Source organism: Vigna radiata, chromosome 11, assembly GCF_000741045.1.
Source record: "Vigna radiata var. radiata cultivar VC1973A chromosome 11, Vradiata_ver6, whole genome shotgun sequence".
Lineage (NCBI taxonomy): Eukaryota > Viridiplantae > Streptophyta > Magnoliopsida > Fabales > Fabaceae > Vigna > Vigna radiata.
In genome coordinates, this window is record NC_028361.1 from 2,526,519 (window position 1) to 2,539,846 (window position 13,328).

The 13,328-nt window shown below is 33.0% G+C and overlaps 3 protein-coding genes across 4 annotated transcripts; 2 read left to right on the top strand and 1 right to left on the bottom strand.

Moving 5' to 3' along the window:
- Positions 1-222: 222 nt before the first annotated feature.
- LOC106777464 lies at positions 223-1,500 on the top strand. Its single transcript, XM_014665043.2, has 5 exons — positions 223-269; positions 352-528; positions 614-688; positions 776-916; positions 1,010-1,500. Exons 1-5 carry the CDS (start codon positions 267-269, stop codon positions 1,328-1,330), a joined length of 717 nt encoding a protein of 238 aa, XP_014520529.1. The 5' UTR covers positions 223-266; the 3' UTR covers positions 1,331-1,500.
- A 1,159-nt stretch (positions 1,501-2,659) lies between these two features.
- On the top strand, positions 2,660-5,699 carry LOC106777783 (pentatricopeptide repeat-containing protein At4g18975, chloroplastic). Of its 2 annotated transcripts, XM_014665536.2 has the most exons (7): positions 2,660-2,812; positions 2,891-2,992; positions 3,068-3,160; positions 3,282-3,425; positions 3,997-4,209; positions 4,976-5,240; positions 5,290-5,699. In XM_014665536.2, the coding sequence occupies exons 1-6, from the start codon at positions 2,777-2,779 to the stop codon at positions 5,231-5,233; spliced, it is 846 nt and encodes a 281-aa protein (XP_014521022.1). In that variant the 5' UTR covers positions 2,660-2,776; the 3' UTR covers positions 5,234-5,240; positions 5,290-5,699. The 2 variants fall into 2 exon arrangements, with proteins under 2 accessions (XP_014521022.1, XP_014521021.1); XM_014665535.2 differs by having other exon boundaries at positions 4,976-5,699.
- Positions 5,700-5,981: 282 nt separating this feature from the next.
- LOC106777782 (flavin-containing monooxygenase FMO GS-OX-like 4) lies at positions 5,982-9,246 on the bottom strand. Its single transcript, XM_014665534.2, has 7 exons — positions 8,576-9,246; positions 8,384-8,454; positions 7,236-7,388; positions 7,068-7,150; positions 6,780-6,915; positions 6,510-6,683; positions 5,982-6,164 (listed from the first exon to the last, which is right to left on the bottom strand). Exons 1-7 carry the CDS (start codon positions 9,135-9,137, stop codon positions 5,982-5,984), a joined length of 1,362 nt encoding a protein of 453 aa, XP_014521020.1. The 5' UTR covers positions 9,138-9,246.
- Between the last annotated feature and the right edge of the window lie 4,082 nt (positions 9,247-13,328).

Consider the following 13,328-nt stretch of genomic DNA (forward strand, 5'->3'; position numbering starts at 1 on the left):
CAAACCCTACATAATATCAACGCGTTGGCATTGGCGTTGTGCATGCAACGTTCAACACGGAACTGTACTATGGTCTAAAATTGCGGAAAGTTGGCCATGTTATTTCACCATCCGCATCTGAACAAAAATAGCAACCAACCTTCCTCAAAACTTATCATGTTTCACTCCTTATATATGTATGTCAAACCCGTTGCTCTCTCATTTCTTCATTTTACACTTATCATGTTCCAATCTCATTCATTCTATTGTTTCCTCAACAACTTAAGATGGTAATTTTTTTCTTGTACAGTTTCTAATCATTTTTATCATAGTCTTTGTCGTTTATTATAGTGTTTGTTGTTTGATGCTCAGGCTGAGTTCAACTCAGTTCCTCATTGGCTTCTCATTCTCAAGGAGGAGAAGTTTTTCAGTCGCTGTTTGAGTCATGGCTCTGTAAAGAAGAATGAGAAGAACGTCTTTTGTTTAGATTGCTGCACGAGCATTTGCCTCCACTGTTTGCCCTTTCATCGCTCTCACGTCCTTCTGCAGGTGCAAAACAATTTTTTCTTACACATGAAAAGGAAAACGCATTGATTTTCTTAACCTAAGTTCTGGATTATGTTTCCTGTGTCAGATACGGAGATACATGTACAATGATGTATTACGGCTTGGTGATGCTGAAACAGTGTTGAATTGTTCCCTTGTTCAAGTAAGCAAAAGCATGAATGTCATAAAACATAAACAAAAGTGTATAGATCTTGTTATTCTAACTCTTTCTGAATTGATGAATGAACAGCCGTACACAACAAATAAAACCAAGGTTGTCTTTCTGAAACAGAGGCCTCACACTCGTTCTCACAAAGGCTCTAGCAACATTTGCATCACCTGTGACCGTAACCTTCAAGACCCTTACATCTTCTGCTCTCTGTCTTGCAAGGTTCAATCTTTGTGTTATTCAAACAAACCACAAATTTGAAGTCTTCATTTTTCATATTTGATGCTAATTGGGTGGCCTTGATCGTTGTAGCAGGTGCATCGACATCTTCTACTTATTACCAAAAGCACAACCATGGAAGGAACTTGGAACAAGTATGAACTCTCTGTGCTACTTGACAAAGAACGAAGCAGGGAGAACGCACAACAGATTGAAGACAGCCAAATCACAACAGATTCAGAACTAGACTCACCCACAGCTTCTGGGTCAACGAGTAGTATCGGTGAGGGTGGTGTGGCAGAGACTGTGAATAATTCACTCAAAAAGAAACGTGGCAATGTTGAAATGGTGCCGGAGATCTGGTACACTGTGGTGAACCGGCGAAAAGGTGTTCCTCATCGATCTCCACTGTACTAACAACTTGTCATCTCCAACAAATTATTCTTTTGAATCAAAAACAGCCAGAGACAATTTTTACAATGTTGTCAATTTATACAACATTTTTTTTTTCATTACTTGGTCTCTCTGTTCTTGACTTCCTTATGAGTCATGCAAATTATATGCAGTCCCTTTTTTGTCGATCAAAACTTGAGAGTGTTAGAAAGCTTTGTGAATATTCTAAGCTTTTCATTTTATAGAAGTTACATACTCATAAAACAATTTTTCTCTAGGGAAAGTTGGACAAAACTGCTATTATATATATATATATATATATATATATACACACCATAATCACATTTTCAAAAGACTGTCAATACAGACTAATTACAGATTTGATTAAAATTATTTTTAATTTGAAAACGTAAAAGCTTACACGCCTTTCAATTCGGTTCTGTCTGTTAGAGGTGTGAGAAGTTAGATGGAAAAGGAAGAAGGAGAGAAAAATAGATCGATGAAGGATCTACCATTAAATTCATACTAACATAGCTTGGATAGGAGAAAAAATTAATTCAATATGGATAACTTTTGTTTGTTGAAATTGAAAATTTTACAACTATCTATAAAACAAAATTATAATATTTAGGTGTAAATTTTATTTTACAAATCAGTTTCATAAAATTAATTTATATTTAAAATTCACTTCTTAAATATCCAAGAGGAATGAAAAAAAAATAATAAAAAGATTATTTTTCTAGAAATGTAATATATATGTTTTTTATATTAAATTAGTGGAACTTTGACAATATTAAATTGGTGGATTCCACCCAAAGTCTAAAATGTTAAGAAAGTGAAACTTAAAAAGTGAAGGAAACAGATCTTTCAAAACTGAGATTATTCTCTTTCTCTTCCCACACACCATCATGGCATGCATTCTAATTATACTTCTAAGAATAAAAAAATCCAAATTTGTTGATCCCTGATCAATCACATAGATGGTTGGAGGAAAGGTTAATATGAATTTGATTAATGTTTAATCGTATAAAATATGATTAGAAAAATAACCACAAGTGAAAAAAAAATAAAATGAAAAATTATTTATTATAAAAATGGCATAATCATGTTTATGGAATTTTGTATTCATGATTAGAGATAATTTTTTTCTTTTGTCTCCAATGGGTGCTTAATTAAGAACACTATACTTGTATTATTTTTAACTTTACAAGATCATACTTTCTCATAGAGATAACAAAAGAACAAGAGCAACATAAAATTTAGAAAAAAAAAACATTTAATAAATTAATTAGTAATCAAATAATCATATATATAACATCCGTGAAATCTCTATTAAATGTGAATTTTTATTCTAGAAAATGGAATGGGCCAAATGGATTTGGGCCAGAGTGCGCGGAGGAAGAAAGGAGAGGAGGAGAAGGAGAGAAAGGCGGGTTCAGTTGGTTTCGGCCGTCACCACCGCGAAGCACCATGTGGAGGTTAAGGTCACCTCGAATCTCTCATCTCGTGAGTCTCTCTTTCCCTCTTTATCCCGTCGCTTTTCGTAATCGCCTCCATTTTCATTAGCGTGACTTCGTTCATCAGGTTGGTAGATTGAGTCAAATTAACGTAGTAAGTGATGTGAAGGTGCAGCACCATCGTTGCTGTCAAACTCTAGTGTCGCCTCCTCCATCGAATCTGCAACAGGTTTGTATCTGTTCATTGTTCATAGTTTGTTACCGCCCATGCTATATAAATCCAATTAACTTCCCTCCCTCGCAGACAAAATATGATCCTCCTGACACCGTAGTTCCGAGGAGTTATATTGGGGAAAACGTATCCAGAAAAGATAAGACCAAATATCTTTACTCTACAGTAAGTATATAATCATGATAATAGATTTATGTGGCTTGCTCCATATTTAGATGTTGGTGTTTTAAGGTTCAAACCAGGTGAGTGACACTGAATTATGTTTTTTTTAATAATAACAATGCAGCTTCTTGAACTCAACGACAGTAAGGAGGCTGTTTATGGTGCTCTTGATGCATGGGTTGCGTGGGAGCAAAACTTCCCCATCGCCTCATTGAAAAGAATATTGAATTCCCTTGAGAAGGAACAGCAGTGGCATAGGGTTGTGCAGGTAGCACTACTATCTACTTTCTCTTCTTTTATGCATTATCTTAGCAATACGAACTGTGTCTAATAGTGGTTCAAGTTTCCCATCTGATATCTGACCAATTAATCTGCGTGAAACAGTCGTTTTAACTTATGAGAAAACTGCCGTTCATCTACCATTTTATTTTATTTTCTTCTATAAGTCTTTACTGAGAAGTTTTGTCCAAAAAAAGACCTATGTGCATGCCTTTCTTTTCTTGTGATTCTGTTGGTTGTTTGGTGCTTAAATGACCAGCATGCTATGAAATTATCAATTTTGTAAAGTTCACTCAATATTTACATAACCAGTGATTTCTTTGTTCTTGTAGACGATTTTTGTAGTCTGATTCTTTAAGTATTCAATTTATCCATTTGTTGTTTTCTATCTTTTGTCGATAAAGTTATGACTTTATGTAGTTTATTTGATTTTGGTGTGATCTGTAAGCATGTCAGTTTAGGATTTTTTGTGAATTTTGAGTCAAAAAAAAGATGTCATTTTAGTTTACCTCAGTAGTACTGTTAGTAAATTACTCGGGTTGTTTAATATCCTATCCAAGGTAATTAAATGGATGCTGAGCAAAGGGCAGGGGATGACAATGGGAACGTATGGTCAATTGATACGAGCTTTAGATATGGACCATAGAGTGGAAGAAGCCCACAAATTCTGGGAAATGAAAATTGGTTCTGATTTGCATTCAGTTCCTTGGCAAGTATGTCATGTCATGATATCTGTATATTACCGAAACAACATGCTGGAAGATCTTGTTAAGGTAAGATTTCATTATTTATGACATTTCTTATGTTTCCAATTAGTGATATGTCATTTCTTTAATTTTTTCAATGTGTTTCTTCGCTTGGCTGTGTGATACTTCTGAACATTCTTCTGCCGAAATGGAATTGGAAATTTTGGCTCAGAACAAATCTGGGTTGTTGTTGTATGCTAATATTAATCTGCAATGTGTTCACTTCTAAAATGTCCACAACTTTGGTGTATTCTTTACTTGATTTTTTTTATGGGATAAATCTCTCAGTAGCAAGTAGAAAGAGAGACATATCATTCATTGAAAAGGGTTATTATCTATAAATAATGAGAACTTAAATAATTCATAATCATCATTTGCAGTATACATACAATTTTTGTTTCTGATCTTCATTTGGAGTTTTATGTGTTGCATTGTACTTCCCATTTTTTTCTTCAAAACGTTAACCGGTAGAATCTGGACTGAAATTATGAAGCAGTTTGAAAAGTTGAATACTCATCACGGAGGATAATACAAAAACTTGTCTGTCATTATTATTATTATTATTTGAACGTAGATTAGATGAACAGCAAAGATTACTTTACCTAGTCATTTCTTCTGAAGAAAAAAAATCAAGTAGCTTATTTATATTAGTTTTGGTGGACTGAGGTTGTCAGCTTTACATATTGTAGTAAGATCAGAGGTATTGTCTGCATCCTGTTCGACAGTTACATATAACTTGTAGTTAAATAACTAACGGTTAACTTTCTCTTCATTTTCCTTTGCTTATGAAAAGCTTTTCAAGGGGCTGGAAGCTTTTGATCGAAAACCGCGGGATAAATCTATCATTCAAAAAGTGGCGAATGCATATGAGATGTTAGGCTTAGTTAAAGAGAAAGAGAAGATACTGGTAAAATATAGCCATCTCTTCACAGAGGAAGGACCAACTAAACCGCATAGAAGGAACTCATTTGAGTCAAAGAAAGATATGCATCTTACCTCAGAGAAACCACGTCAAAGGCAATCTAGAAATACTTCGTCTGAGGAGAAGTAGAAGTCAGGTAGTCAGACAATCTAGAAATACTTCGTCTGAGGAGAAGTAGAAGTCAGGTAGTCAGACGTTATTCTTTCACATCGATAAAATTGTTCGGTTAAGGTCAAAACAGTGCATGACCAAAGTTTTCAGAGTTCAGCTGCACTCCTACGTAAAAACTCGTTTCAGAAGAAATGCTTTTAGGTTATTCCTGCCCATCCGTTGGATATTCTGAAGAAGCTGTTTGGTTTTTTGACTGATGCGATTCTGCTAATTCTGTCGCGGGAAAAACAAAAAATTCCCAGCTGGATATTACATATCATGTGTACTATTTTCTGATGACTTGATGGTATCCTGGTAATGTAGCCCCATGTGTGGGAAGCCTATCAAAGATAGAAGTTCGCGTCACCTTGGGGAAACGGAACCAAACTTATGTCTGCACTAGACGTCAAAAGCTGTTCCATGTTATAAAATAGTTACTTCTTTTTGTTTGGATAGGTTAATTTAGGCAAAAGAAATGAGAAAAATAAGCTGTTCCAAGTTTGGTGCACGATTTATAGTTAACTAGTAATGCATGCCACGTAGCTATTATCAGATGAAATAACTAGTGATTACATTTCCATCCTATGTTATTAACGGATGAAATTGTAGAAGCGTTTCGAACACGTAATTGTGTAATCACTGTTAAATATAAAAGTTTCTACTCTTAAAAATGACGCCCTGAAGTTGATTTTACAATCATTATTCGTGAAAACTGAATCAGGAAACATCAGATCAGATAATTGGCAAAATCCTGTTCAGCTTGCTGAACCAAATCATCATCCTCCCACTCGTCACGGTAAGAGTCGGGTCGCAAGGCCCTGTTCTTACCTGTTGCCAAGTACATTTGCTTTCTCCATTCTTCAATATAAGGAAATGCACACTGATCCGCAATCCAATCATTGTATTCCCACTGTAATATTCAATTCCAAACACCTGTGAGATCTTGTCTATATGGAGATTTTGTCGACTACACTGAAAGACTTTTCACTCACATGTTCGTAAATATATTTCGGACAAACCCGATACTTTCTATACCAAGACAGATCTATAAATCAATGTGAAACATATCCGTATAATCAAATAAGTTCTCATTCGTTTTTAAATCCTAATTAAAGATTGGATCAACAAAACATAAATGGGAAACTCCAAATTTAAAGAAAAAAAAAGATGTTATGACTTGATAGTTTCATTAAACTCACTCAGATTAAGATATCTAAGATAAAAGGCACTAGCGGAAAAGGTTAAAAAAAAACACCTGAAGAAGGGCCATGTTATGAGTGTAACGCTTAGGTGTGCCAGAGGCTTCAAGCGATGAGTAGAAAGCTTCAACATCTTCTAACATCTCCTCTTTTGAAGGAAGTGCGATGCGGTTAGACAAAACTGCAGCAATCCACTTGCTCTGCAACTCGAACTGAGGGAAGGGAACAATCTGCTGACATACATGCATTACTATTAAAGGAACTTATGAAAATAAAGAGGTTTGAGATCTTTCTTTCAAGGAAAGGACATGGACACGGGGAACAACCTTCCAAGGCAACCCAACAAATGAAAGCCATGGAGCCAAGGCTGGTGGAAAAACATGCTTGTAGAGTGGTCCTACACGGTTGTCATCAACAGTCACCTCCCCGTTGGTTTCAAGAAAAGGAAACTCATAGCTATATCTGGAAAAGGAACAAACGGACGTCAATAGTGCTTACTAGAGAATGTAATATGATTTCTACTATTTCAAAAACTACTTATATAATATAACACTTTGAAGATTATTTTGGAGAGTAATAACCAAAATATTTATAGAGAATACTCATAGTACTACCCTGTGCAATGTATGATGAAGTCAGCAGCAACTGCATTTCCATCTTTAAAAACCACTGTACCATCTTCATGAACACTGTCAACCTGCATAAATTAACAAATACTTGCTTCAGGTAACCATTCTAAAGAACAGTTGTGGCCATTCACAAGAAAGTAATCCCATTCTCACCATAGAATGAAGCCACATGTTTTCATGGCCATGCATTTTTCCTAGCTTATCTTCTTCAAGAGACCAAGCTGCAATGTGGACTTCTTTAGCAACCGTTGCGATATCTCGAGAGATATCAACCGCACTCGAGGAGTTGCCAATTAAAACTACAACCTGTCCAACCCCGAACAAATCGACTTAGTCATAACACATCAAAATATTGGTCAAAATCATGATTATCAATTGCCTAGTTTTCGTTGGAATTTTTTTATTGAGATAAATCAAAAAGATTGATCACCTCATATATGAATTCTCTATATATGCGAGGCATGATACAATATCCAACATAAAACTTTAAAATTTAATATTTGTAATTTTGTTTTTCTTATATATTATTCAACTTTTTTATTTTCAAAGGTCTACACGCTCCTAAAACACTTTGATTTGATTAAGGGTGAAACATGATAAATAACTAAATAGGAAAAATAAATTTAAAGTCTCTGAATAGTTTAATGATTATAATAAAATCAAAATTTATGATAAGTTGATAATTGAATTAATAAAAAAAGAAATATAATTAAATATTAATAAATATGTAAATACTTTTGACTTATTTTTTTATATTTTTAAACAACAGAGTTAGGTAACTTTATATTTGGAAGATTTTTTAATTTTTAAAAATTTAAACTAAAGTAAAATAAAAATAAATCTATGATAAATTCTAAAAAAGAAATCCCGATCATTTTTATCTAAAAAAATCTAAATAATGTGTCACAATCCACGTCCCATGATTCTTTTTAAGAGATCAAAGTGTTTCATTTAATTAGACCTTAAATAAATTGTCACATTAAATTTCTAATATATACTAATATTTCCCTACAAATTTCATTATTTGAGAGAAATATATTTTTTATGGAAATCCCGAAAATTTTCTTCACATTTTCTTGGCACATACATCCATACATTTATCATCATCAAACTAAAGTATTATCTGATCATTTGGACATACATAAATGTAATATAAAAAATATAGAATATAGAAAAACTAAACGTTAGAGGAACTAGAAAGTATTAAACGAAAATTATAGAAAAGAAAAAAAAAAAACTCTTTCAGCTATGCATAACACACATACATTTAGAATGGAAGAAAGAATTAATACAGGACATACTTTATCTTGATATGGCTCAGGTCTTCTATAATTATGGCTATGAAGCTGCTTTCCTGGCCACACGTTAATACCTGTAAAGATTCTACACTGTAAAATGATGCAAAAAAGAATACAAAAGTTTAATGTATCAATGAAATATAAAAAAGAATACAAAAGTGGAATTGTATTCATAATAAAGGGAAGAGAAGGAACCAGGGATATGAGGAAGACGAGGCTTAACATAATGTCCGTTGCAAACGATGACGGCGTCGTAAATCTCGTCCACAGGATCAGTATTCCGCGATGCTGACGTCACCCTCCACTTTCCACCCTTATCCAATCCCGCGAACACGACTTCCGTCCCAAACCGCACCAGTTCATAGATTTCAAAACGAGCTGCGAAATCCTGCAAATACATCAAAACCTCTCTGTGACCAGGGAACCTTCTAGAATCCCTCCCTTTCTCTTCCCTCTTCTTGAATGGGTAATCTCGGAAACCCATGCTCTCCCGAGGCAGATTGGTTCGGAGCGAATCGTAGAGGCTCGAGTGGACAATGCTCCGCTTCGGGTTCAAACCTATCGGATCTGATTCCACCTCCGGAGTGTACACCCACGTGCCTCCTACTTCGTCTCCTCGCTCGAAAACTACCACCCGGTGCCCCTCGCGTCGGAGCTCGCGCGCCGCCACAAGACCGGTGGCGCCGGCACCGATCACTGCCACGTGGCGCGACGTGAGAAGCGGGGCAGTGCTGGACATAATTGATTTTACTGGCATGCCTTGCTTTTGTGGTTTCCAATGAATCGGAGCATCACGTTTCTCACAAGCAACGCAGAGTAATGCTCCCTGCTGTTCTCTTTCGGTTTTATGAGAAGATATATTTGTTTAATAAATTATAAATGCTTGATCAAGATTTATCAAGTTTTGATTTATTTTATATATGTGTGTGTGATAACAATTTTCAAAACATTCATACTTTCATATTTTTATTTTTATTTTAATTAAGTTTTAAATAAAATTTATTTAGCTTATTTGAAAAGATGTATTGATTTTCTAAAAAAGGAATTTCATATACAAGTTTTTTTCTTAAATTAAAGAAATTTGACATGTTAGATCACATTCTGCAGTGATTATCTTTTTCAAAATTTTGTTTCTTTAAGTTGAGAATTTCATTACAAGTACCACAAATATATGCTTATAACCTAATTAAATTGTGCTTACATAGAGCTTAACCGGACAAATGATTTTAAATTGAAGAAATATAAATTAAAAAAATATTTATACGAATCGTGAAAAGCGTGAGATTGATTGGCTAAATTTTTTTAGTATGTTGACAGGTTTTAAATAAATTATCTATATTACTCATGTGTTGTTATATAATGTATTTTTTTTTTTAACACGGTTTATGCATGGTTGGATTATAAATAATGACTTAATTAGATTATGAATAAAAAAAAAGAAAAGAAAAAAGCCTTTGTGTTTTAACTGCTGGGTTGTGTCTATGAGCCTTTAAACGAAGGCTTGCATGACTTCCAAGCTCCCAAGAAGTCAGAAGTTGTCGACATCAGCAAGCTTGAAGAGAGAATGAGGAAGGGAGGTGCAGCAATGTGGGTGAGTGAGAGTTCTGCCATTTATGACTTTTTAATATCAGGGTAAAACAGGAATTTTAAATTTTATGAGGGTGGAGGAAGATAAAAGTGGATTGCTGGAAGAAGCAGCCCATCTGGATAATGGAGTCGGCCGATGACCCTGAGTATATATATATTTAATATCAAATCCATATTTTTTATTTTTAATATTAAATATTTATAAAAAATTATAATTGTATATATTTAAAATTAGAGTATAAGATAAAATTTCATTGTAATTCAAATATTTATAAATTTTTGCAAATATTAATGAAACTAAGTTAGTAATTGTTTAAAAACTATAAAAAAAATAAAAGCTAAAGTTGTTTAAGTTTATTTATTTAAAATGAATCCAAATTTTATGGGATGATTTATTTAGAACTACGTGTGAAATAAATATAAAATTATTTTTCTCGTTTATAAGTATCTCTTTTATAAAAAAAAAAACTAATAAAGTGCTATTTATATTGTAATAGAAGTTGGCAAAAGAATATTAAAAATAATAGAAAAGTACTTATAAAATATTAAAATTTAAAAGAAAAAGAAAATAAGTTGTAAACAAATGGACTGGGCAAAAGAAGAGACTAATGTAAAATAAGGCTTTAATGTCTCACGTTCAATATCAGAATACGAGAAAATCAATGTTAAAAATGATGGGTAATATTTTTGTAAATAAATGTTCAATTTAAACGTCAAAATTTATACTTTTCCAGTGTCATATCCTAATTAGACGTCGAGATACTCAATTTTCGACTTCATATTAGGTAACTTTCATGCAAATATTTGGCACGAAGGTGAAAATATACTCATGTATGATGTTGAATATCCTAGTTTTAGATGTCAAAGAGTTATAAGACATCGGAATATCACTTTTCATATATTATATATCAGTGAATTCATTAAAAAGCGGCAGGGTGAAAATTGATTCACTTTATTTGTGCTGTGCAAAACCTTCTTTTATGTTCAAACCTTTTTGAGACGAAGCTTTTGACGACCAACACTCGTGATATTTTTTTCATTTTACACTCAAGGTATGATTTTCTTTCATTTTAATTGATTGGTTTCGTGCATAAATACTTTTTTGATCATAGGCGTGTTATCCTTTCTTCATCCCTAGCGGCAACACTTTATTCTAGTGGTGAATCCACCTTCAAAAAGGTTAGTTTTGTTTTGGGTTTTTAATTAACTTTCATTTTCGTTTTTGTTTTGATTTTTTGAGCTATAAATTGATTGAACTTTTTGGTATTGATGAGATTGATATTCTTAAACTTGTTTGTTATTCATACATCGTATACATTCAAACTCAGGGTAAAATTGAAAGTATATTCAAAATGACTTGAAAATCTGTTCAAACCACCAAAAATGATGAGAAGGCCCCACAAAACAATTTTAGATCAAAATTCAAAGTCTAAGTATGTGAAATACTTTTGCAAAGTTTGAAAAACACAAAAATAAGTTGACAAAAAATAGAAAATAAGTTTTTGTGAAAATTTAAAAGAAACATACGAATAATCAAGTTACCATGGCCTTGTAATTTTTTTTCTACCCTAAATCGATATCTAATAATGTCAAATCGATCAACCAGAATAAAAATTTTGATCATTTAAAGATTTACAACTACTAACTTTCCAAATAATTTTTAAACTTCAGATGGACCCAAAATAAGAATTCCTTGATTTTTTTCGCTTGGAATTCCAAGGAATGCTAAAAAAAATTTCAATCTAAAATAATATCTATAACTATCAAAACCAAAAGTCACAAATAAATAATCAATATACATTATTCACTATAACATCATTAACTTATAATAGCTTTACTTTGTGTATAAACAAATTTGAAAATAATTCTGGTCATATAAATTTTGCTGGTTTTATTCTTTTTAATTTGATAAAATTATAAAAATGAATCATTATTTTATTAAAAAATAGGAAGAATAAGAAAATGAGTAGAGCTGTCAAAACGGGTAACTCGGCTCGACCCGGCCCGACCCACTACGGGTTGGTCACTTAGTGAGCCAACCCAACCCGGCTCATTTATTAGCGAGCCAGAAAAACTTGAACCTGGCTCGACCCACCACGGGTTGGTGGGTAAACGGATTGGCTCACTAGCCCATTTAATTACATTTCTTTAAAATAAAAAAATACAAACTTTCTGTAATTTAAATTTAAACAATTTTCACTCCCAAAAAATTATGTTAAAGACAATTCAAAATAAAAAGTACAATATAATCCAAATGTCGTTCAAAAACAAACACAAAAAACATACAAATAAGTTTTTTATATTCATCATTTTTTGTTCTTGTTGTAACCCTTGACCCTTGTTCTTGTTGTCTCCAAATTCACTAATACATATTTTCCTATCAGAACAATTACGCCAATCAATAAAAAAATATTAATAAAAAAAAAAGAGAACCAGTACTCAACAACAACAACTAAAAATTAATAGTTTAATCTGAAACATAATTTCCCAAATTCAAAGATATAAAAAAGAGCTTGTTCAAATAATGTATACTCAAATTGTTTAAATAAAATGAACAAAATCTGATACAAGCATGTCACACCATGAAAAAATAATTCTATGTCTTCAAATCCCCCATAACAAGAAACAAATTCGCAAACCCCTATTTTTGTCATTATAGGGTTTTCGAAAAAAAAAAAATAGAAGTGAGAAAACAAAAATATGGAGAAAAGAGAAGAAAAAAGGAAGGGTGTTTTACCTACTCCTTGAAGAATTTTAGTGAAGTGAGGGTGAGAGCACCGTCAAATAAGAGCAAGTACCGCGAGAGTGATTTGTGAAACTTTTTTTGGTATATACAGGGAGTGAAGAAAGTATTTTAGTTTTTAGGGTTTCATAAATAAAGTAATAAATTAAAAAAAAAATTAGGTAGGTGGGTTGGTGGACCAATCCGGCTCACCACGGGTTCAACCCGCATGAGCCGGGTCTAAATGAGCCGGGTTGAAATCTGACCCGCATATAAGTGGGTTGTATTTTTCAAACCCAACCCGGTCCGAACCCGTGACGGGCCGGATTGGTTCGCGGGTTGTGACCCATTTTAACGGCTCTAAAAATGACTATTTTTTTACGTTAATTAATGTTGAAAGATAATTATTTCTAATTTTAATCAATTTGTTTATGTTGACGATGTCAATCAACATTTCTTGTTATAATATCAATGTTTAGATGCGTTAAAGATTGAAAATAATATTTATTTATTTATTTACCAGCGAGAGAAAAATAAAGTATGATCCATTGTTTTTTAAATTCTTAATATTTTCTCTGTAGAGTGACTAACTTCAGACACAAATGCATGTATCAAACATAGAGAGGAATGAGTTGAAAA

Coding starts and splice junctions, on each gene's coding strand:
- LOC106777782 (XM_014665534.2), bottom strand. CDS start 9,137: ATGCCAGTAAAATCAATTATGTCCAGCACTGCCCCGCTTCTCACGTCG. Junction 8,455..8,575: donor TCGTCTTCCTCATATCCCTG/GTTCCTTCTCTT, acceptor GAATCTTTACAG/GTATTAACGTGTGGCCAGGA. Junction 6,165..6,509: donor ATAACATGGCCCTTCTTCAG/GTGTTTTTTTTT, acceptor TGAATATTACAG/TGGGAATACAATGATTGGAT.
- LOC106777464 (XM_014665043.2), top strand. Junction 689..775: donor TGAATTGTTCCCTTGTTCAA/GTAAGCAAAAGC, acceptor ATGAATGAACAG/CCGTACACAACAAATAAAAC. Junction 917..1,009: donor TCTGCTCTCTGTCTTGCAAG/GTTCAATCTTTG, acceptor TCGTTGTAGCAG/GTGCATCGACATCTTCTACT.
- LOC106777783 (XM_014665535.2), top strand. CDS start 2,777: ATGTGGAGGTTAAGGTCACCTCGAATCTCTCATCTC. Junction 3,161..3,281: donor CCAAATATCTTTACTCTACA/GTAAGTATATAA, acceptor ATAACAATGCAG/CTTCTTGAACTCAACGACAG. Junction 3,426..3,996: donor AGTGGCATAGGGTTGTGCAG/GTAGCACTACTA, acceptor ATCCTATCCAAG/GTAATTAAATGGATGCTGAG.